This window comes from Diadema setosum, chromosome 1, assembly GCF_964275005.1.
Source record: "Diadema setosum chromosome 1, eeDiaSeto1, whole genome shotgun sequence".
In the NCBI taxonomy this organism is placed as follows: Eukaryota; Metazoa; Echinodermata; class Echinoidea; order Diadematoida; family Diadematidae; genus Diadema; species Diadema setosum.
In genome coordinates, this window is record NC_092685.1 from 11,332,116 (window position 1) to 11,358,908 (window position 26,793).

The window sequence follows — 26,793 nt, forward strand, 5'->3', positions numbered from 1 at the left end:
TTTTCTAGATATCAGCTCCTCTGTGTTGGCATGCAAAATGACCACTTACTGATGCATATGCCAGTACTGTATTTACCACATCTTCTTGTACCTTGATGTTGATGGCAGTCATACCTTGAACTTGAAAAGTTTTTAGCTGGTGCACACTGGATAGAGAATTTTATATTTTGCTGAACAAAATGTTCATGATACTAGTTGAGAGATACTGTGTTGGCCTTGGACTAAATTTCAGATCTTGCAACAAATTTTGCACTTGGTTGACACAAATATTGCAGAGTGCCTCTTTTTAGGGTTAAAATGCTCTACTTAGTATTGGAAGGATGACAAAAATACTGCATTTTTGCACTTTCAATCTTCTTCTCATATTTCAAATTTTTGGTAAATTTACACTCCTGGATACTGTATATCATAGCTGGATTTCCAAAATACAATTAATATTTATAAAGCCTGAAGAAGTCTAACCCATCAAAATGATGTCTATGATTAGGAGAATGTGATCGGGATTTCTTCTTCACACTCACTTATGAGAGATTTTTACTTTTTAAAATGAAATATCATGTATGAATTGCCTTTAGATGCCTCCTATTTTTATTGTACAGAAATATGTATTTTTCTATTAATGTACATATAAGCCAACTGGTATTTATTTTTGTATTGTGTGAATCTTAATACCGTGTTACTGTGAGTGCCTATTAATTAACACTGATAGACGTTAGTGTATCATATGTGTGTGTATTTGATATGTGTTATACATTTATATCTAATGTTCATGAAATTAAATCATGGAAAATAATGAACTGTTGAAAGAGAGGTTTCAAATTACATGTATGTGAAGATGTGAAAAAAGACTTAATGGTAATAATCATTAAAAGAAAAAAAACAACCCTCAATAATGCAATTGCGGGTGATGAAAGTTCTCTTTGTTGTGTCAATTGAGATAAAAGCCACAATAAGATGTGCCTGCTTGTTTATACACGTACTGCTACACAATTAGTGTCACTTTGCATGACCATACATTCCTCTCTGAAAGACCAGGGCCCCATTATCATAAAAAGTTGATATGACAGCAACTCTTGCTGGGATGGCAGTGGTCATTGTAATGACAAGAAAACAGCTTCCTGATTGGCTGTTGCTATGGGAAGTTGTCATTCCAGCAAGAGTTGCTATCCGAACATTTTCCCCTTTATGTGTGTGTGTGTGTATATGTGGGTGCGTGCATGCGTATGTGCGTGTGTGTGTGTGTGTGTGTGTAAAACCAAAAATTTGCGCAATGATACTTGCAAATTTCAAATGGTGCCCAGATTGGTGAAACCACCACCAGTTATTTATCAGTTGCAATCTGGGACAATCAAACAACATGAAACCATGGAGCTTGTAGCTCCATGATGAAACACAATCATTCCAATTGTACTGTCTAATTTATTTCATCCTCCTAGACAGAAATATACTATTGACAAAAGCAACATTTACTTATCACATGTACACATTCGTCCTCAAATTTCTATGATACACTTTACACTGTCACTAAGTGAGTTTTGATTCTGCAAGTTAGGCAATCTATTATCCCACAGTTCTTTCATCTATGCATTGTATCCACTACATGTATTTCAAACAAACAGGCTAGCTCGTTGTGGACCTACAAGAATTGTTCAAGAATACATGTTTAAAGCTATCAACATTTGTTAATACTCAAACCAAAGTAATACCTCTTGCACCATTATAAGAGTGCCAAGCCACTACAGATGCATACTTTCACAGGCTAGCATGTTACAGGTTCATTCCCTACGCACAATGTCCAAGTAACGGATATTGGCTTGATGCAATACAGAGAAGACGTTCCACATTCAAACGCACTGACATGTACACTACTATGCATTCACTAAAACAGTTTTATAGAACATTGGTAATGGCAACCCGTGTGTAGGGACCTTACCCAAGTCAAAGATATTTTTATACGCAAGATGAAAAAAAAAAAAACCCAAAAGAACACTAAATATTACTTAACCATTCAAAATCATCTTGAAAAGTACATGTGATACAAATGAAATCACAGCTGTAAGAACATAGATTTAGGAATATTCTGTACACTAAAATTAACTTGACATTTTCAGTAAATGCTGAAAATCAAAAGTTGGCAGATTCATAAAGTAATATAATGTTACAAATCAGTCTAATGATGATATGTACTGGGACCTTAGTAAACAATTATATTGACAGAACAAGGTATTTGCATCAATAACTGCATTACATCTTATTGATATTTTCAACAGGAGAACATAGCACATTTCTAGGGAACTTCTAGAGGCAGGATTCAAAAATAATCAGAATACATTATAGCAAAATCACACCATCGTGGATGTTCATGATGCAGTTTCCAAGTCAAGTGATGACATACCAGCCACTCATTATAAAATACTAACTGACTGCATTCATGAAGTTCTGATTTGAAGTAGGATGCGAAGATCATGAACTCCACCCCCTCCAAGTCTGTGTGCTGAATTTGGTTTTTTTAGGCCCCACAGGCCAACAGATTCTTGACCTTTGTAGAATAATTGAAATCACACAGAAAGGATCAAGCGGTCCAATTTCTCCATCACTTTCTTGGCTAAGTTGTCATATTTTTACAGATTCTTGACCTTTGTCAAAAATAGAAATCACACAGAAACAATCATGAGGTCTGATTTTTCCATCACTTTCTTGTAAGTTGTCATAATTTTTGTCTATACAAAATGTGCATAACCAATATGCTCATGAAGTCTGGTTAGATATGGATATTCCTCTTATCGCAGGCTACAAATACTGTACAGTAGGAAAAAACAAGAAGAAAATACTTCACATATGAAGTGGGGGCACAGTATGGTGGAAATGAGAAGCACAAAAGATACAGAAGGTTGCTCAAGAAAATCAGCGCTGGTTTAAACAGGGTACATCTTTGTCAGAACCAGACTGTGACGAATGAAATCTTAGAAGATTCTTCCAAAACAAATACATCGTGAGCTATTACTATATCAGCCTGTAGAGGAGTAGTATACATTTCGTAAGTACTGTAGAACAAATACTGAACAAATAAACACATATCTAGCATCTTATTTCACCAATATCTCTCTCTCTCCACATTTCTCTAGTTTGAAGATATTCTATGATGTATTACACATAATTTGGCATACTTCGGTACCATCCATCATATTGAAACTGGGCCCAATAGATGCTCTGACAACATACTCCAATCAGTCAGATGACATCATCAAATGACAATGACAGTCCTAGATGTATCCACTGCCTCAATTATCTACAAGATACATTATTGCAAACCACACTTCTACACCCTAAACATTAATGTTAGTTAGTGCACACATGATTTCAGACGAGAGAGAGAGAAAATTAATCCTCTTCATAAATTGTGTTCATCTAGGGTAGCACATAATTTCTTGAGTCCTGAGTACTCTTGTATACACAGACCTACACATTCATATGTATCAAACCCTTGTCCATGAGCTCTCGAACCTTTCTGTTGAAGTACGCTTGGTGAGTATCAATCACTGCTGTGTCTAATTCGGATTACAACACAAGTATTTTGTAACATTGCATGCTGAACAATTTGTCACAGGTCTGCAGCAGTCAGGAATGAGGACAAAGTTTACATAAGCGCATTAGATTTTTTTTTTTTTTCTCACACATCTTAATCCATGTGTCATAGGAATTGTAAACTACTTTACAACCAATCTCACATTTTTTATTACTCCTTGCCGTAATCACCATTACATCTCATCAGAAACTTTTGAATTTGTGATTTCTTGTTTGGGAATAGTATCACAATTTCTGAAATGCTTCTAGAGCGAAAATACAGATTTGCGTGAATAATACAATTACATACAAGTATATCTAAGGAAAAGACAGCTCTTATCCTACTCAAGATGGTACTTTAACAAATCTTAAAAAAAAAAAAAAAAAAACACCTCTCCCAACTGTCAACATCTGACTACATTCAAAATTCCTTTCTTTCTTTCTTTTTGAAGTTTCAAGCCTAGCCTCCAAATTCATTTTAGATATTGTATCAGCTGTTAACATACACTGCAACTTCACATTCTTCCAACAGAGAATGAACAATCTCTTCTTATTTTCTAAGAGGAGAACCCAGTTATATTTTATTCAAAATTATTTTGCACTGTTCAAATGTGCGAGGCTGTCAATATTCCAACATCAAGATCATGGAGCTTCCGAAGTGCATACAGGGAGAGATAAGCAGACAACATATATTTCCACTGGCAAAGCTCCTTCAAAAAATTCTACAATGAGGGACACTTATGTTTTTCTGTCAGGACATGCAGAAACATTGTAGTTTTCAGGGAGCCTCTGGCACAAGCACAAAGATTTGACAGCCCTGGAGGTAGTAGCATTTACTATGAAGAAAAGAAAAAATGATTACACTGGGAAAATGAAATGTTTGCCAAACAAAAAAGGTTATAAATGTCAACTTCCAATTGTTTGAAACACATGACTGTATGATGTCTATTATTTTCATCACAGCAGCACTTTATAAAAGAGGCTCCATACTATAAACTGGTGCCACTCAATTGAAAATTAATATCCCCCGTAAACTCACGGTTAAGAGTGTACTGAGCAACTAATAATCGATTGCAACTCCTTTCAACACTAGATGTGGTACTTAGAGGTGAATGCCTCAGTCATAAGTAGGTTTCTGCATTGAGCATTATTAATTTCTATCCCTGAAAATCACTTTACTGTCTTCAGTGTTTCACAATAATGTTCCATATGATGTATGACATCATCCAAATTCGGCACATGAATTAGAAATAAATATTAACAGCCTCCTCCAAAAGGTTCCGTGATAAAATATTTTTCACATTAAAAAAAAAGGGGGGGGGGGAAGGAGAATGGAACATTGTCAGCAATAAGACAAGTATATCCTGATGTATTTACAGGAGCATGATTGTCTAGTAACTGGCACTGTACGGAAGTAACTTACTCTAACTTATAAAAGCTTCAACGCAACAAATTCATGATGTGTGTGACATGATTACATGAAATTGTTCACCTTTGTGGCAAACAACATCACAAACAATAAACTCAAGAACTGCTTAAACCTATAAATTCCTGAAGGAACTACGTTTCCTCATAAATTACATGTACCATCATGTGCATACTTGCGCACATCCACGCAATCATACACCGTTCATCCTAACATAAAATGAATCAAATAGCACAGGAAGTGTACACATTTCTCACAAATAAAGGCAAGGTTTACATAAGACCTGGATGTTAATTCCAGTCATTTAGGAGACAGAAAGAGAGGACCACCACCAATGAAATACTATGTGAATATCCCACGTGCCAATCAATTTCACTTCATGCCTAAAAATCTTGACTGGTACACTGGAGTGCATATAACTACTACAAGTCAATCTTGCTTGTAATGCTGGTGCAATGCTTTTAATGCACAGCGCACTGGATTCCTGCATTCAGTCTGATGAACGGAGAAGAGCAGGATCCACAGGGGCACCCCCTGCAGTCCTTAGCACAATGCAGGAGGAGATCCATTTGTACACTTGCTGAAGAAACCACAAACAGGGATCTGTTCAGTCATTCCCGGTTGTCCCCAGACACATGCTGGTCTTCCGTTATCCACTTTCTTCACACAAGTATCGTCAGCGGCTGCGTATACCACAGTCCATAACCGTCATCTACATCCGTGCAAAATCAGTACAAGGCCACAAAAATAGCTCCAAGATTTGTTTGAACTTGTCAAAGATGAATTCCCTCACCACGAATCTGAGTCACTGAGTGAGTCCACAGAGACACTGGCTCCAATGAACGCATCGTAAGTCACTGGCATTCTACTTGAAGGTGGACTATATATTTGGCAGACGGTCTCGTTTGGAGATCTTCTCATCAACCTTCTTGTGGCCCTGAATACTGTGTCCCTTGGTCAGTCCATCTTGAATACCCTGGGAGTTTAGCTGAGGTAAGTGGCTGTTGTCCTTTCGAGCCATCTAGTGTTGATGGGAAGATTTAAAGAAAAGGAGAGTACAGCAACATGATACTTTCTGTTGTTTTAAGCATGGCAAACTCTTTTGTCCATGTCTTTTCAAGCATAGAAATGTGACCTGCCAAAACAAAACAGGCACTGTATACATTTTGGAATTATTCTAATGCTCAATGATCTCCTGGACTCTCTAGGTACTGCAGCATTTCAAGCCTGCCAATGTCAGCACTTGATCAACAGTGACAAAATGGCACATTGTTATGAAATCATTTGGAAAATATTGATATTTTTCCCCTTTCCAAATGACACTCCTTTTGCTTCAGTTTCTGCTTGTAGAATAGGTAATGGTAAAGGGGACTTACTTTTGATCTGTATCTCCGAACGGTTGACTCAACATGTCTGTCCTCAACTCCCCTGTGTCTGTCAAAGAAGGGCATCTCCATGAGGTCTTGGCAGCTGAGTCTGTCTGCTGGGTCCATCTGAAGGCAAGCCTGCAGGAGGAAAAATCTCCAGGAATTAACTGCGAGGTCTCACTGGCCTTTGGCATAGAAAACTTAAGTTCATCTTTCTCTCACTTCCCTTGGAAGCATACTTTGTAAAACCTCGCGTCAAAAAGATATCACACCGATGAAATAAAAAATCTCTTCCTTCTTTTCTTGACTTTGACTAGATTATGACCACAAATCACCTGCTGTGATATTATCAGTTCAACACAGACTTGAACATAAAGACTTCATACCATGAAACAATGTCAACAATTCATCACATTCCACACTGTCCAGCATTTCTTTTTTAATGATATACTGTAAAACATGATATAATCGCGGCATGATTTTGTGTGGTTCACTTCATCCCCCTATAATGCTACTCTGCAATTTAATCTTCAATAGTAGTGCAAAACTGCTTACTTTAGTGAGTAGAGGTTGATACTGTAGGAAACCCTTTGGTGCTGATGGGTTTAATGCACTCAAAAGAAGAATTAAAAAAAAGAAAAGACTTCTTACCTCTAAAAATGTCAGTGCTGTGGGATTCAGGTTCCTGACCTTATCTTTCAAAGGTATCTGCAGAAAATAAAGAGATAAGACAATACTTTGAGATTATTAATTTTTCTATGCCTTTATATACCGCTAAATGCAAGCTGTGAGAACCTTATCTGTATTACAGAATGAAGGCATACCATAGGCATGTAAATGGCATTTAATTCAGTGTGTACACATATTGAAAGTAAAAACAAACAAACAAACAAAATTTGCAAAATAATATCTAACCAAATTCCATGTACACCTGCAGAGCTTGGCCCATAAGTTTTGGATCTCTGGAAGACTTTTGTAAGCATGCCATTTGCTTCTCTCTGCCACTTGGCTCCATATTTGTGTGTGTATGTGTGTGTGTGTGTGTGTGTGGGGCGGAGGGTGAGACCTCAAACAAATGCACCTTGGGGTGTTTCATAAAGAGGTTCTTAAAGTTACGAATAACTTACGAGAGACTGGTGATCAGTTCTTGTGCTGAATTGTTTAAATTCTGGTAAGTACAGCACATCACAACTGATCACCAGTCGCTCGTAAGTTGTTCTGAACTTTAAGAACAGCTTTATGAAACACCCCCTGTATATTGTGTACATTACAACAAAAGCATGCTATTTGCAGAATCCTGAGCTTGGATTTTCATAACATGATGACGAAATAACGTGCTATTTGATGTGAATTCAAATAAGCGCGCTAATTCAAAAGCCAAGCTCGAGAAAATTTCTCAACCCAAACTGCTGAAATTTCTGAGATAGTGGGATGATTTGCGACCTACATTTGTAGCACGCTATTTGATAATGCGAATTCAACTCCAGAAATTAGCATGATGCATCCCATAATGCCTTGTGTGCATTGCCTGATCAATTGAGGCAATCTGCAGACAAATCACAGGTAATTTTTTTAAAGGCACGTGCTCTACCAACACTGTTTGCGCAGGCTCATCTTTTGAATTAGCTCAAAAAATTTCAGACTAATTTGCTTTCGGCTGATGTGAATAGGAAATGAAATAATTTGTGATCATGAAAAAAATCTTGAGGTTGGATTTTCATAGGGCTGATGTGAAAACAGCTATTGTATCGTTTGCATCAATTGCTTGAAAGCTATTCCTTATATGCCCTTCCAATTCCTGAAGGACACAATTGTCCCTATAGATGTACAGTTGGAGTCACATAACATATTTACCCTTCTCTCTGGCTCTGGAATGCTCATTCCTTTGAAGAAATGATTTGTACTGAAGATCTTCAGATGCCTGTCAATTAGGTCACCTGTGGAACAAAAAAAGTATAACATACTTATTGAATTACTGGGAAATGCACTTCATGACAGTTCAAACTCACACACACACCATCATACATATCACATGTTGCTACATGTAGATAATTACTTGGATAATGCATTCTGTAATTAATCTCTGGCAATTGAAAAAAATATATGTGACCGAGTCAATTAAATTGTTCAATTTCTCATGGAAAAGAGAGGCATATAAATGTACACATGATCAAAATGAAATCCAAGGCATACATGTAGCTTCTTACCTAGTGTTTGTTTGATGAGATAGAGCTGGTCAACATCTGACCTCCCAGGCCACAGGGCCTCCCCTGCTATGAGTTCGGCTGTTACACATCCAATGGCCCAGACATCTACAGGGGGACCGTACACCATGTCACCAACAAGCAGCTCTGGGGCTCTATACCATCGAGTGGCCACATAGTCTGTGTACTCATCATCAGGTCCCGCTACAGGAAGACAAGAGGGTTGTATTAATCATCATGACTTTACACTGCAGCATCAAAAGCAAACAGACAGATGAATTCAAAACGCACTCACAGAGACTCCAACCCCAAGTACCTTCTGATCTGGAGATTCTCCCGCCCGAAACCCCTAGCAAACGGGAGACTCCAAGTTGATGTGTGCGAAGCGCGAAGTTCCTAAGGTTCTAGATGTTCTCTTGTGCTATCTAAGGCTTATTTTTTCAACATATATACATAGCAATAAGTAAGAAATCCTTTCCACCGGGACTCGGCGGGAGACACAGAGCCAGGACAGGAGAAATCAAATCTGAAACGGGAGAACGGGAGATTTTGCAAAAATGGGCTTTCGGCGGGAGATCTCCCGTCGAAAACGGGAGAGTTGGAGTCTCTGCACTCAGACACTTCGAAGACAAAGAAAATTGATGAACAGCTGTATGAGGTGATTGAGTTTCATATGAAAATGCGTAAGTATGCTCAGGAGTGACTTACTGTATCAAAATAATGCAGTACCATAGAATTCTAATACATTTTACACTTCTTTCTTTGATATTTGTTTTTATTTCCAGTATAAAGAATATACCAAATAATACACAATGACATTAAAACAAAGTAAAGAAAATATGCAATAAAATATATACAAATTTGAAGACAAAAATAAAATTACACACTTGACAATGTTAAAAACAAAATCCATGCAGATATAAACAGAGACATGGAAAAGTAGGAAAAATAATATGGAAAGACAAGATGGCTAGATAACCCATATTCGGTTGCACTATTAGAGTGCAGCTGGTCTTCAATAGGAACCACTTAGACAGGAGGGGAACAAATTGTGCTTTTTCAAAAAAAGAAAGAATATCTACAAGTGTATATAAACAAAATGGAAATATTTGGACTGGACCAAAGATTGATAGAGAACACATACATCACTACATCACCATGAGCTACACTAATATCACAAGAGAATAGATCCCCATCAAAGGAATATCATGCATTCTCATTCTTCACTCACTAAACAACATGTTGACTGCGTTTATTAAAATTTGTTTTACAACTTTGGAAATGTGTAGTAGTAATTGAAACTTGCATTGCCAAAATAGGGTTGGCTGAATTACAGTTCAACTTTTATGCAAATAGTGAATGGTCATGAGTGAGATGGTACAAGATTTCACACGAGGTGAAAGATAGAGGCACTCTATTAAACGAGGCGAAGCCAAGTTGAATAGTGCGCCTCATCTTTCACCGAGACGCACATTCCTTGTTTTACAGTAGCTAGTGATTGTGAGTGGATAAAGTTTGCATCATTGCATGTTTCTTGAAGATTTACTTCTGAAACACTGCCTGGTATGACAGGTAATTGGCCTTTGACACACTGCCTCTGAAGGACTGAATAGTATTGCTGTCAGTTTCATAAATGTACAAAATTCCACAATTGGCAAATGACGACAACTTCATTGTACAAAATATGTACGTTGTATAACCTTGAATGGGGCAGTAACTATGACAATGACAGCATATAAAATAGATCAAACTCAATGTAGGCAATCAGTTTAGTGTTGACATATTGCACAGAATATCTGTCAGTATGCTCACATACATAAAAAAAAAAAAAAAAAAAAAAACTGAATACAATTCTGCACTCCCAGCTGTGCATTAACTTAATTGGTAGCGTTAATTGTCCAGGCTGATCAATATTTCCCATGAGTTGCACTCTTATCTCTTCCTCTTGTACCACTCTTCAATCCCTTGACTCCTCCATCGGCACTAATGAGGCATTTGCGTTGCCATGAGGACAGAGTACACAATAGGTACACACACCGCTCATAGAAATGAATGTTTACATCTCCTGCTACTGGTGCTCTCTCTCTCTCTCTTGCTCTTTCCTTCTGTTTGGAAATGCAGTATCTAGCACAGCATTAGCATTTTGGTAAACCAAAACATGTACTACATGTAGCCTAGTGGCATCAATCACTTCTGCTCATCTTGAATCCATAATGACCTTCTCCTCTTCAGCTAAATGTTACGAAAATGCTTAAAATTAAATCATATAGAATGACCACAGAGGTGCTTTGACTTTTGTCTGAAAAGACAAATCAATATGTTCATAATGACATGTGGCTAAAATTCATATTTATAAATAAAATAATGATAAAACATATAACTACTTCACTTTGCACAGCCTAATCTCTGCTTCTTCCATTTTATCTGCACTGACCTTGTTCTAAAAGACTGTTAAACATCAACTACAAAGTATATCATGGCAGATTGTACACCAGATCTTTTGCGAGTATATTATTTTTGTAAATTGGGACTTGTACATTGTAAGAAGATTTGGCAAGAAGTTAATTTGCCAATCAAGAGTCACACTGATGAAACGAGAAAGAAATATCACCACTTTTTAAGCAAAGTATTAGTTATTTCTCACCTTGAAGGTCATATTCAATGCTTTTGAGGTAGTTTATGTGACGCAATATTTATTTTCTTGAGTATAAGCTGACTCGCGAAATTCTCAAAAAATTATAAGAACCTTGCAAAATATACTGCGTATACAGTATGTTACAACTGCTATGCATACATGTAGGTGTCTCTTTGTATTATCACCAAGGATGCCAACCTTGTGAACAGCACTGCAGTATTCTGAGGGCTGAAAGGTATATTTTGAGAAGAAAAACAGTATTTATATATTTCCTGTGATAGATACAGTATATGAAGTAACACGATATGAGAAAAGCAGCATTTTCCATGAACCAAGCTCCTGCGATAGATATATGAAGTTATATGATATGAGAAAAGCAGTATTTTCGATGAAACTTGCAGTATTTTTGGCAAACAGCAGTACAAAATATTGCAAAGAGGTACAGTGTAACAGTTGGCATAGACCACATCACAGACATATATGTGATTATTTCTGTCATAAGAGTTTAGCAGAGAATTATTTGTGGTGTTTGTAAACTTAATATTATAGAAGTTAGTGGGAGGAAAAAATTAATAGATTTTCATGGTTGTTAACTGTTGAAAAGTAGAAACCAAATTATTCAATTTCAGGGGTTAATTTGTGGTCTTCTTGGTAATCATAGAACATGTGCAAATTTGGCATCATCCCCTTCCCATTCCCCCCTGCCCATCTCTCCTGCCTAATAACACCAGTGATTTGAATCTCATCACATTTCTTTTTTTAAGTTTTAGTATGAAACCCTCATTCACGCATTCATTAGCAGTAGGCTTGATTATTGTATTGGATTATTGTTTCGCACGCTAGATTCACAGATAACTGGTTTAGCGTATTCAGAATGCATGTGCGAGACTTGTGTGTCCAGTTCATCAAAATTTTCACGTATTACACCTGTTTTGATAAATTACATTGGTTGCCAGTTAGGCAGAGAATTGCATTCAGTTTTTGTTACTTACGTGTACTTACAAAGTACTGAATGGCCAAGCTTCTGGTTTAATCCTTATCAGAATATCAATAAAATCATATTACACAATTTACGAAGTACACACGATGAGTTGCTTATAAAGCAATCTAAAAACAAAAGTAACTTAGGGGGACTGTGCCTTACCTTTTTCAGAAGCCTTTGATTAATTTGTTATTTATCATTTTTTGTGTGTGCCTAATTAGTAGCAATGTTAGCTCTGTTACATCACAGCACAGAAGAGTATATTCATACAATGTGTATGTACACGTAGTGGCTGCGCTATACAAAATATGTCTAATTATCATGGTAAATTCACATAAATATCTTGCTCAAGGATAGATACACATAGTCATAAGAATTATGGACATCATTATTTGATATTACTGAGAAATACAGTTACCGGTACGTAGCTACTCTTTTTTCTAACCTTTAGTTTTGGGCATGTAGGTTCTCTATGAGCAAGTAAATTTATGTAAAGTAAGAAATTAACTTGCTCGAAGGGCAAATTTAAAAAAATATAGTATGGAGCCCTGCATAATATCGATCAACAAGATGACTGCTGCAAATAATAGATTGCCAACTAAATACACCATATCATTAGTAATTTCCAATCCATTTATGCAGCTGCTGCCATGGTGCTAGAGTGTACATGGCAACGGTGTTATCCAAATATTACAGGCTGTACTTCAGAGTGGGGTTCACATGGCAACAGTTGCACAAATCTTTTGACTGCAATCCACCTTTCCCTGCTAAAACGCTGTGCATGTGTGTATGTGTGTGTGTGTGTACATGTGTGTGAATTCATTGTACATACTGTCAGTTGCTAGGCACAAACTAAATATTAATTGCAAATTCTGTCCCATCTGTCATATGTACTTAAGAAGCCAGACAACGGCTCAGCACTTCCACTTGCCATCTGGACACTTATCTAAATCACTCTATTTATGCACAAGTATGCATTCTACGAGTACACAAACGTATACACTGTATCATCAAATCCTGTACTCCACTTTCTCATCTACAGTGCTTTTACAGTGTAATTGTTTTTCAACAAAGCATGATTTACTGCCTTTACATATTGATACTGATACAAATGTACAACAATTTCATAAGCTGTGCTTTGCCACATGGCATATTGTTACAGATTTGCATAGATCATGCTTCATCACCTCCATACATATTATATGTGTCTCCACTGATACAATGAATGTTGGATAAAGGATTGTCATGCAATGCTCTGCAATATTCTGGCACATACATTATGTATATTTACTGATTGCCAGTAGCCAAAATTGTCAATGCTCAGACAGAATTGTATGACTGTAGAAAAGGCACACACAAAATGTATTGACTTCTGTGTGCACTTCATACTTACAAGCCATAACTCTAATACTGAATAAGCCATATATTTAGCGAGTCTAATTTCGCAAATCGGGACTTCCTAACAATTTAGCGAGTGGTTAAATTCGTAATTGTAGAGTACTGTACTGAACAGAGAAATGTATACATGTGCATCACATTCATATCGGGATTAGAGTCATTATTTTTGCGTGTCTTTAATTTTGCAAAATAGCAACTGACTTGCGAAATTTTTCAAAATAAAAACCTCACGAAATATTGGCCATATATACATTATGTAGTGTATGACCTAAGGCTTTACACACCCTATATCAGACTAGATATCACATGCCACATTTCACCTCATAAAAGTTGTAATACTGCAGACACTGCACTTTTCTTGAACTATAATTGATATACCTATGACATTCCAAGAAAATTAACTCAGCTTAGTTTAAGGTAAAGTTGTTCTCTTTGAAAGATGTGAATTTCAAAAGCAAACTTGACCTGTGAAAATTCACAATATGAGTAGAACACTGCTGTTTGATAGGCCCCCAGAACATCATTGCAGTCAAATGATACAGACACTACTTGCACAATAGTCATTTGCTTGGAGTGTGATATTGTGCTAAACCATTATTTAAAGGGGAATACGAATGAAACTCAATATACATAACATGTGAATTGAGTGAATGCAGCAATATTAGTTAAACACATTAGTGAAAGTTTGAGGAAAATCAGAAAACCCCTTCAAAGGTTACAGATTTTCAGGTTTTGGTGCAGCCATCTCTAGATGAGAAGGCTGCTACAGTTTGTGACATCACATACAAAGAATGGTGAAAAGAAAATATATAGAAAATTCAACAAAATCTATATTTTTTTCAATGTAAAGTACACATCCTCTCAACTTGTTACTGACATACAAGTTGTACATTATGGGTAATATTATTCAAACTACTTTCTGAAAGACGTTAGTCACATGCTCTTTCATTATGCACTTGTCAATTGTAGTCCCGACCTCTGGGTACCCAGGGATGGCCGGGACTTGCAACCAAGTTGGGCGCGGATTTCAGCATTTTTTTTCGCCCGGGTGGGTCGGGAATAGACCGGGCTTTGTCGGGGGAAATTCACTTAATTTGCCCCGGTGGGTCGGGTATATACCGGAGTGTTGTCGGGGGAAATTCAATTATTTTGTCCCGGTGGGTCGGGAATGGATTTTGGTGTAACATCCTAAAATTGCAAGTGGGATGCAAGTCCCGGCCATCCCTGGGTACCCAGGGGTCGGGACTACAATTGAGTATACAATTGTAACGAACGACCCAAGTCCATGGAAGACCATTTCGAGTAAACTTAAAAAAATTTCATATCTTATTTATTTGTCCAATAAAATATTCTATTCAACTGTGATGGGAAGGCAAACATGGTCTTTACACATTAGAACATATATTATTATGACAATTAACATTTACATTAATTGTGGAGAGGCCATTTTGTGTGATGGACTTGGGTCGTTCTTTGAATCATATGGACTTGGGTAGTTCTTTGAATCATATGGACTTGGGTCGTTCTTTGAATCATATACATGATATTCTGCTATAGAGATGAGAGAAGGATGAGAGAGGGTGCTATAATATGAATGTAAGAATGACCCAAGTCCTTCATTTTTACATTCATATAAGATCTATAGCTCATTAATTTCAGGCACTTCCGGGGGTAATTAGGATTTATCATTTATACACAAGATGAGCCTATGCATAAGCTACAATTTTCCATGTCAAACTGAATTTGGCCAAAAATTGGACTTGGGTCGTTCTTATATTCAGGTCTTCAATTGACAAGTGCATTATGCTAAAAAGTGACAATATGTTAAATTGTCTTTGTATTTTATCATTATTATTTTTTTTTTTTTACCAGCTCATTCTTTTAATAGCTGATGTCACAAATTGTAGTAGTGTTCTCACCAAGCAATGACAGGACCCAAACTTTAAAAATTCATAACTTTTAAACGGATTGTATGATTTTCCTCAAACTTTTATTGGTATGTTCTACTACAGTACATGTACAACATATGTAATATTGCTGCATTCACTCAATCGATACAACTGGGCTTCATTCCTCTTTAACATTTTCTCATGAGACATACAGTGCCCATTACAATGTATCACATGTCTCTTCATTTAAAGGGTGTGTACAGTTCTGGTCGAGGTGAGGATTTAGCTTTTAACATTTTACGAGATATTCAGAAACCACTCTATGAGATGTCAAAGAGCATGCAATTCTAAGGGGTATCAAAAGTTTATTTGATGAAAGTCAGTTTTGAAGTGGCCGAGATATCCAAAAACAAGGTGAAACAAAGCGATCCTAATAAAGTTGTGGCATGTAGTCTTTTATTATTATCTCTTTTTTGGATATCTCAGCCATTTGAAAATCAATTTTCATCAAATAAATGTTGAATCCTTCTTAAAATTACATGCTCTTTCATATTTCATAAAAGGTTTCCTATCATCTCACTTAGGAATGTAAAAAACATGAATCCCCACCTCAACCAGTACTGTACAGCCCCTTTAAGCTTTATTCAAAATATATCAAGAATGCCATATTACACATGTTCTAAGACAGAGGACACTGGTTCTTCTAAAAAAAAATGAAAGGAATATTATTTTTTGGGCATAAGATTTCTGAAGGCACATTAAATGCCTCCCTTACAGTTGTATGTCTCATTTCATCAAAATGAAATGTTTGCTCATTACTTGGCTGAAAATATAAGGATATTGCGTTCTTGGAAATTCTAAACAAGGTAAATCGTATCATTAAAAGAATCATATTGAATGTCCGTTCAAATTCAATTGAAAACAAGTGACACCACTAATGTCTCACAAAAAATATACATTGAGGTGGGTATATGATGCCATCCTTATCACTTTAATAACAGCAAACACACACACATAAACAAGCAAAACTTTACCTCTCTATCACACTGTACACAGATTTCATATGACATAATGATAAATCATTTACTAAGCTCAGAAATATTTATATATTCTAATGTGTTGCAAGAGATCCATAATGCTATTTTGCTGAACTGTTCTACATAATTCAAAAACTATTAAATCTCTGTACTAATCTACTCAACAGAACAGATATAAATTTGAAAGTGGTCTGAAATATGAAAACAGACTGAACAAAAAGACATATTCTCTGATCTTAATACCTATAGACCATGTATCTACTTATTAGCCTCTTTGCACAAAGGAAATAATGTCTAGCACTCTACTTTCTTCTTCAAAACAAAACTCTTACTGCTCATGCCTCTAGGCATCTGATTTTATATCTGAATCATTTCATCTGAATTCATTTTCCATTTATTTCTATTTTTCCCCCTACCAAATCATGACTACTGGACACCCTTAGCTAAAGGTTGGGCTGAAAATGATCTCTAGCCAGAGTATAGTATCCTTTGACCTTTCATAGGACTATCATTTCACAAAGTTACTTGTTTTTCAAATCTATCCTCCCCACAACTCCACTATAAAGCATTTGGACATAGCCTGGCTGCACTTCAATTCTTCATTAGGGCAAAATTTGGGGACTTGGTTGTTTCATGTTTAGTATTATTTCATTATCTACAGTGACACTCACTGATTAACATGAAATGAACTATACAAGCAATATGCACAGAAACATTACTTTGCCTCTCACAAAAGATGTTATCAATTTCATGGACAAAATATCAATGCAAATCTACAAAGTGGTCACACTTACTTAATATTCTTGCAAATCCAAAGTCGCACAGTTTTATTCTTCCATCTTTGGTGATCAAGATATTTTCAGGCTTGACATCTCTGTGAATACACTGAAAGAGAAATGTAACGATTGTCAAATATTGCAGTCATCCTTTTTTCTTATGTCTACCACATGAAACAAAGGAACAGACAAATAAAAATGATACAAGTCAGCAATGCAATACCAAAATCTTATCAACTCATAAACTTGGTACTATATGTTGCATGCTGACCTCAACTTATTTTGATCATCCCTCTGGGTGTTGAAGGTTGCCCTGCAGTACTCTACCCTTTGAACAAGTTCTCTGACAGCACTGATACTGTGTGCATACATTGTATCTATGATGACATGTTGATCTATATATCTTCAGTTCTTGCACTTGACAATAAAACTTTCTATTCTGACCATGACCCTAGGTAAAATCCTCATGTCAAACAGTCCAGAGCTGAGTAAAATATGATAAAGAAATACTGTGTTTTGAGATTTTGGAGTCTACTGAAAGAACATTAAGAATTTCTTTAATGCTAGCTTAACAGAATTATTAGTGACAGACAAATAACAAACTCCCTCTGAAATAAAAAAAATCCAAAAGTGTTATCAACTATGTTTGTGTCACACTATCTCCATGCACAAGATATGATTTCATTACGAATGCCAGCAGCTGTTCTTGTAAAAATGGTGTTCATCAATTAATACAGTTGCTCTTCACAAAGTAATACCAAGGGAGTAAAACAATTAAGTTCAGAATTTTCAATAATCTACTCAGAATGAGTTTCTTCTCAGCTATAGTGTGCATATTCCTACTGCTCTCTTCTTGGGAAAATGTACAGTATGTATATCTACTGCAATTTCCACAATTGCAATATTCAGAAATTTTTGCTTTTGTATTGATGATTTACAATTTGGTTAAGTGACACATCATAGATGTAAATTCAGTATAATAATATAAAGGTACTGTCATGAGTGTACATATCTATTGCATCAACAGTACAGTGCACATTCTGCAGATTAGTTACGAATACTGCACATTATTTACAAGCAGAATTGTGATGATAGCAAAGGTTCTGAAGAAAGTTTGGTTACAAAGCTACAAACACTGAAAACTTACATTATGCTGATGACAAAAGTTGACTGCTTCTAGTGTTTGGTACACAATGTTGATATACTGTGCCTCTGGAACACTAATGTAAAGAAATAGAGCATACAATGTACCAATAAAAGTGTTGTACATCAAACAAGAAAACAGATACACTGTAAATGCATGTACATGGGCATTTTACATTACCAAAAGGAAAACATACAAAGATGTGAGCCATGCTCTGGATAGCGATAGTACATTGTATACTGTAAAAGTGGAAATTTTTGCAGTGTTGAAATTTTTTCGCACATTTTGCGCAACGAGAAAGTAGCGTGAAAATATAGGCACACAAATATTTTTGCTTGCTGTACGATGTATGTTCTGTGTTACGGAGGTTAACTTGGCCTAACGAACCATCATAACCACCACAAATACCCAGACTTTCAAACAAGGTGTTTGGTCGATCTCGGTCATCTTGTCCTACTCTTTATTTACATATTCTTCCGCAGAACAATAAAGTGCCCAGAAATGATAGTACAATGCACATATGTATCTATAACATCTGGTTGATGTCTTGATACCATGGAATTAAAAACATGCGAAACTCATCTTATCTGGACAAGTTTACTTACGCAAAAAGGTCAACTTTCACAGTAACTTCAACTTAAATATAATTTTGTTGTTGATTGTTAAAGCCATGTCATACTTCATTTGCATCTGTGTCTTACAATCAACTTCTAGCTGAATGCTTTAATCCCCTGTTCAGCTTGATATTGCGATGAGGCTGACTGCTGAGTGCAGAATGTTATATAATTCAACATGCACATTACTACAGTATTATCAACTATATTGGGATGATAACACTGCCAAACTCTCCTGAGTTACTGTACAACACATGTCTTTAGAACCTGCAAACACACTGCAATTAACTCTTTCTCAACATTACCAATAAATTCTACAAATTTTGTTACATTACACCTACAGTTTTAGATGGACGAAGAATTACAAACGTAATATCACAGACGAGACAGAGACTGTACATCTATACAATAAATTGAGGCTCATAAAGAGCACACTTGATGAGTCATTCACATCTGATCTATTTTTCTTGAACTTCTAAACTTGAAAACACTGCATGTCAAAATGCATCACTGTAAGAACAACAGAAAGGTTATGCGGATGAACCTAGCATTTTCTACAAGCAATCATCACTCACAAATCTGTAAATTTGAAATCACGATGAAATGTTTTCCTTACCCATTGGGATTGGCCTCCAACGTGTTCAGAACTGTGTAATCACAATACTCAAAGACAAGATGGAGTTTCTTTTTTCTCCTGAACACTTCCTTCAGATTAACCAGATTCTCATGTTTCAGTTGCTGTAAAAGAAAGTATGAAAATAGAGGGCCTTAACTAAAGTTGCTGCAACACCAAACATATTGGTAATCTCAAAAAACAACAAAGCAGAGCATGTTTCTAAGACATTCACTTAAAGATTTCAGGTACCATCATCACATACTGTACAATATGCCTTCCAACTTTCATTTTCCAACAAAGAACTTTACCCTACAATTTGTACATCTATGCACTATGGCATTTGCAGCTGGAATTTATTTTTACAAAATTCTCCCTGTTAGTGTTATGAATTCTCCCAAGGTGCTGGAACTTAAATTTAGTGCATAGATTATGCAAATATCAATTGCAGTACGTGTAGTATGCACAACATACAGTATCATCCATGCCCAAAAACATCCAGAAGAGAGTGGGCACAGACATGCACATGTGCAAGGTACGAGTACATTGTACATGTACAATGTATGCCTACAGTGTATAAGTATTTTGTGCTTGTTTTAGTCCATAACCTAATACAAATCATGGATTGATTCAAACCACCATCCATACTTGTAAAAGATGTGAAATGTTTAAGACACGGGGATGTGCGAATAGAAATTGGGCAAAAAAATGATAAAATAAAAATGAAAGTTACTCGACTGGGCATGTCCAGGCACTAATTTGATATATCTATTCATAAAGAATTTTATACCTGAAGATTATTCCATATCAGTTTTATTTGTATGAATTATGTGGAAGAGTGATTAAACTGGCTTTCTAGGAGGGTACAGTTATTTTAAACACTTTCACATGATACAGTTCTGATTTACACTTTTCCATATATCTCTAGACAGGAATGACTTCTGTTTCATATGCTTCATCATTAGATGAGATTTTATTTTAATAAATGAACAATCAAAATATAGCCAACATTATGTCAACGCTCAAAATGAATCCTCAGATTGCTCAGCAAGATGGCAGCATCGAACATCAATCACTAATGGTACAAATGAACCTGTGGAGTTCTTTTGTACATTGCAAGGAAAAAACTGACAACCGTTTGAATTACAGCCAGTTGGAACCACCTTAATATACAGTGTACACGTGGATTGAGTGAATGCAGCAAATAAGAACACTTGTAAGTGAAAGTTCGGGGAAATCGGACCATCCGATCAAAAGTTATGAATTTCTAAAATATTCGCGCAGTCACTGCTGGATGAGAAGACTAAACAATGTATGAAGTCACATGCATAGAATGATATTAAGGAAATATAATGAGAATACATGTATCACAAAATCTTTTTTTCTTTTTTTTAAAGTGCACATTCCCTTGAGCGACTTGTCACTAATGCATGTTAAGGGTAATATTATTCCCCTCCGACTGAAAGAGGCAAGTCAAGTGTTGGCTTATTATGCGAGAAAAGTGAAAATATGTTGAATTTTCTTTGTATTGTCATCATTGTACACATGTGAATACACAAGCTGTAATAGTCTTCTCATCCAGCAGTAACTGAGCAGAAACTTCAAAAATTCATAACTTTTGAACGGATTGTCCGATTCTCCTCAGTTACTGATGTGGTTTTGTGACATTGCTGCATTTTCTCAATCCATATGTCTATGAAGGTGGACTTGTCCTTTAAACTTCTTGATCATACATAAAAGTATGATGTTTTAAGAAAAACACCCACATACACTGTATACTGCAGGACCTGAATACCTGAAACTGGAAAACTACAGTGTATACTCAACATATCTTTGTACCTTTGCAACTGATTGACAAATTGCCCTACATCGACGTATTTACGTCGATGTAGGGCAATTTGTCAATCAGTTGCAATGAAAACATCTCGACGGAAAAAAAAAAAAAAAAAAAAAATCATGAATTTGAATATCTTTGTACCATATTCAATATCTCATGTGTACACACAATATTCATAGAATTATACTATAAAGTACTTAAGGTATTAAAAAGTAAATGGTGTTATTCATGTAATGAAACATTGTGTAGTACTGAGCCTTACAGGTCCTCAAACATTAACACCACTGAAATGTAGGGGGTCACTGGACCCAAGCCAGACCCATGCCCTTACAGGGGAATGAAATCCCAAATTAACATTTGGATTGAACGAATGCAGCAATATTAGAAGAAAGCATCAGTGAAGTTTAAGGAAACTTAGAAAATCTGTTGAAAAGTTGTGAAGTTTAAAGTCTCGGTGCAGCCATTGCCGGATTAGATTTCTGTATGTACAATGATACGGAGAAAATATAAAGAGAATTCCACAAAATTTCTATATAGGGTTCTGTTCTATCAGTGTTGCATTTCCTCAATTCATATTGGGTTTTTTTTTTGCTTGCCACCCTACACGCGTTGACACTGACAGTGCCTGGACCAAACAGATAATTCATCAATGTGGACTTACCTTCAACATTCTAATCTCCCTCAAGGCAATCTTCTTAATGAGGGGATCATCTTCTGACTCCACAAATCTTTTGATAGCGACTATAGTCCCTGTGTCCTTATGTCTGCATTTGAATACCACTCCATAGGACCCTTCACCTATCTTCCCCAGTCTCTCGTACTTGTCCATGATTTTCAATAACTCTCCTTGTTTTCGTTAAATATGACAGAATGTTCCAGTATCAGCAACATATGCTGACAGACCGCCACTCTTGCTTCTGGCTGAAAACAGGGTCATAAGGAATAATGCATCTGCCACAGGCTCAACAGGGGCTCATGACGAAGCAGCGTTCTTTCAATGGGGACTGATCAATCTCCATAGGCATGCTGATTGCTTCACTGTGGGAAAAACAACATAAGGAAAGAATAGATAGAATTTAACAATGTTTCTAACTGAGTTCAAGTAATATTGCTCAACTTGGAGAACACTGGAATGAAGTGTCCGCCCTAGGACCAAAAAGAACATTCCAAAAACAAGTGCAATATGGTCATTATATGGGCAATACTCAACAATTGATTGAAATTACAAATCTTCATAGCAGAACTGGGTGTGAAAACCTTAATAACAAAAAGAGTTCCTTTTGGGCCAGCCACAATTATACTACTCGATCTACACAACCCTACTTTTTGTAAGCTCACGCACGGATGCATGCACACACGCATATTTGGCAAGTGGTGGGATGTTCAGTTTTGGGTGGCTGTCCCAAGAGGAGCTCTTGCCCTTAATAACTCCCAACCCACCAATTAAGGGGAGGGGGTAAACTGTCACAATTATCCCACAGTTTAGGACAGTTGTGTTTAATAGTGAGAGTTAGCATTCAAAGCCACCAAAGCACCATAACCTGATCATTCATCACAGTTGTTGGCTACTTTTAGTAGAATGCTCACAAGGAGCAGCAGGTGAGCACTGAACTGGCAAAATGAAGATTCTACTTTTTTTTTTTTTTTTTTTTTTTTTTTTGTATGCATATGGCAAATATCTTTGGCCCAAACTGAAATTAATGGCCAACATTGGATTGCAATGACATTGTGGAAAACTAACGTCACCTAAGTTGCCATTACCATGAAGACGCCCCTTGCTTATGTGACTGTCACTATTTGTCCCTCTTGTGCTTTATTATTGCATGTGTAACTGTTAGTGTTAGTGTTAGAATTCTACGACGCTTGTTTACGTCGAGTGAAAAGTAAAAAAAAAAAAAAAAAAAAAAAAAAAAAATGTCCTTCTGCCAAAGTGAAAAATGTATGTGTTGGTAGGAAGAGATTTAGGTACAAATGTGTTTGAATTCAGTACTACGTGAGACACACGTACACTATAATTTATAAACGAGTAGAGTGTGCACATTCGACAGCTCGGGCACCGTTCACTTTTTCAAAGGGGGAAGGCAATATAGTCTAAGAAGGTAAGTTAGTTAAATCATCACACATCCATTTTGAACTCGGGCATGTGCAGCATTGGGCAGAATCATTTAACGGGTGTGCTTTGAAAATTACAGAAAATAAGGGTGGTACATTGTAGCTCAACAGTGGCAACATGACTGTCTGATGCAATGGCGACCCGAGGCCGATGAGAGGACGTTAGGACTGGCGTATGGTAAATTGCATTGTTGTGTCTGCATGACAGCTGGATTGAGAACGTTTAGCCCAAGGCATCATAAACATATGGTTTTCCCCATGAATTTATGAGTTGTTTCCATCACACAGAGAAAGGCGAGAATCGTAATTTTCACATGAAAGGATGAATTATCAGTTTTACCTGTCATATTTTAATGATCTTTGTAAAAAGTGGCGACTTCACCTGTTCACGGTAAACGTAAACGTAAACGTTACAGACAGTGACGGTAAACATTGCATTGCAATTCATCACATTGCAATTTGTAATTTTTGCATGCACTCAGCAATGTTTATTTACTGAATTAGGCCTATAAATATATATCTTTTATCATATTTTGACATTATCGGCCCTCCTGAGGGGATTCCGTGAAGCCAGACGCAGTCTCCGAGCTCCGCGGATCCCCGACGACCAGATACAGACCTTTCGGTCAACGTATGTCTACCATCACCAATTTATCACAAAAACGTCAAACAACATCGGGCATGATACTTCAACTTTCAAGGCTACCTCCCTACACTACAGCGATAAAGTGAGACATTTACTATCTAGCTTAAAAAACTGATTTTATAATATTCAGAGAATAGCTTCACTTAACTCATGAACAAGGCAAATTTTAAGAAGGTGTAATTTTCCTGCTTACCGTAGTGTCATCCATACACGTTTTCGCCACTAAATGCTGTCGTGTTGTTTCGATAGCACGTAGGACTATGTGTTTACGTATGTTTCCGTACATTTCCCGTACATGTACCTGCCTGCTGGGCTCGGTACCTAGCATCCCATCCTCTCGCCGATCCCGCATCGATAGCGCCCCCGATCAAAGCCGACCAAAATCCGCACAACCATAGTACGTGTACGGAACTATTTGAAGAGCAGGGAGACTAGCTTGTCATGTATGGGGTTCATCGTCAACAATTACTCTTTTTTACATGTCACTGAATTTACTTCAAATTTGCATCCCTGCTAGATATTAGCACATTAAGCAAAATAGGAGAAACAAAATGGACATCATCAATCTTTAATCAGCCAGCGTCGCGATGGACTCTCGGATCTACGCTACAAGGCGCAATGTTCGGAAGACCTTACATAGTAAAGCGGTTCTGCTACGATCATTCCGCAAAACTTATTCATATTATAATTACGGTCGTCATGGACACGGCTTTGTGTCTCCTAAACATCAATAAAAGGGCATTCATATTGGGAGAAAGGGTATGGTTAGCCCGCTGAAAGAGTAACGCCCCGTTCTGACCTCACTGTAGTCGACTTTCCATTGAATAATTAGCACATTGTTTTTCCTGTTCATATGTGAAGACTCGAAAAGGTAAATCACGAACTACCGAGACCAAAGCGCCACGGGAAGACTCTCAGTGACCATACAAGTGGTGTACTTAGTAACCAGGGTATTGCCTAATGCCTTATACTGGAATGTATTTGATGAATACTAGTACATGTATACGCAATTGTGGCTTTCTGAGTCGCCTAATGTAATTCCATACAACCATCATAATTGTGATCATGGCTCAAGGTCGTTGGGGACCTAGTGGAATGCTGCAATCGAACACTATGTAACAAAAGAGTTTACCACAGCATGGTTTCTTCTCAGAAGTATATGCACAATAGAACGTTGAGGATAATAACTTGGCAATGTAGGTGCTGCTATAAGTAGTAAGGTATACTAGTAGTATCATCGACCGCGGCATCTCGCCACTGCTCGCTATGTAGGATTGGTCCTCTCATTCTCTTTGAGATGGTGAAAATGTCCTCATACATCGTACTGTCCAGAAACTAACGTACAAAAAAGTGACAAGCGAAAAACAATATATCTTGCCCTGTCCAGTCTAGAGTACTTTAGTTCTCAATAAAAAAAAAAAGAAAGTAGGATCCATGTGTATTCGCCTACATGTAAGTTCGGTTGATAGGCCTACTGTGTTAAAATAATTCGTACGATTTGAAATGGCCGCATATTGTATTTTGCTGATCATCTATACGTCCGGAGTTAGCTCATGTGCACAGTATATACAACCCTTACCTTCCTTTTCTCCCTCTCTCTCTTCTTCTTCTTCTTCTTCTGGTTCAGTCTGCCTCCTTCACACTTGAAGATTCTTGCAAACTTTGGATGTGTATGAGTGTGTGTGTGTGTGAAACGCAGTTGGTTAGGCACTTACTTATTTCCAAACTTTGGCATAATACGCAGGCTTGCCAGACATATCAATTTGTGGAATTTATCAGCCATGCTAAACCAAAGAATGAACTTGCGTAGACCAGGTGAGAATTTGGTCCGTCACTTTTGAGAAGCATCCGTTTCATTATTTTGCATCGAATGGCTTCTTTTTTTTTAATTTTTTTATTGATATTGCCAAATACCATTTTTGTCGTCAAGGTGGATGTGATGCATGCTATGGCAAGCACCATTTACAAGTATGGTTCCTATATACATGAATAATCATTATATCGCAGTTGCTTACCTACACCCTCAGTGAATGATAATAATTAAAAAAAAAAAAAAACATCGGGCTTGTTGCGACTGCAAATGACCTATTTCTTCTCATGTGCAACTAGTGGAACTCCAAACTGGCTTAATATTGTGGAAGAATGTGGAAGCGGGCAGAAAGGTGAGACGAACCGCGGCTCACCTCTCTGAAGCGAGCTATGTCGGAGAATGATATATTATGTGGTATATCACGCGTATATACACGTCTGTTTGTATGTTTGTTTGTATTTTGAGACTAATCAAGCAGCCTGTATATAAGACAGGTTGATCACTTCCTTTAGGCATATAAATCCTATTAGGGTATTTAATTGTCGGCGTGATGTGAAACAACTTGACATATTGGCCTAATATAAAGGGGAAAAAAAAACGATTTAAGAGAAAAGTCTTTTTAATGTTATATATATATATATATATATATATATATATATATATATATATAGTCCTAAATTAATAAATCAATTTTTCTTTCTTTTATTAGACAGACGCACCAAAATATAGGCCCTATATA

General features: G+C 36.7%; 1 protein-coding gene across 1 annotated transcript; it reads right to left on the reverse strand.

Moving 5' to 3' along the window:
- Positions 1-1,399: 1,399 nt before the first annotated feature.
- LOC140234133 (cyclin-dependent kinase-like 1) lies at positions 1,400-24,461 on the reverse strand. The gene is made up of 10 exons (XM_072314209.1): positions 24,438-24,461; positions 22,148-22,524; positions 19,653-19,774; positions 18,426-18,498; positions 17,297-17,387; positions 8,565-8,765; positions 8,212-8,294; positions 7,009-7,065; positions 6,367-6,495; positions 1,400-6,011 (listed from the first exon to the last, which is right to left on the reverse strand). Exons 2-10 carry the CDS (start codon positions 22,313-22,315, stop codon positions 5,871-5,873), a joined length of 1,065 nt encoding a protein of 354 aa, XP_072170310.1. The 5' UTR covers positions 22,316-22,524; positions 24,438-24,461; the 3' UTR covers positions 1,400-5,870.
- Positions 24,462-26,793: the final 2,332 nt, after the last annotated feature.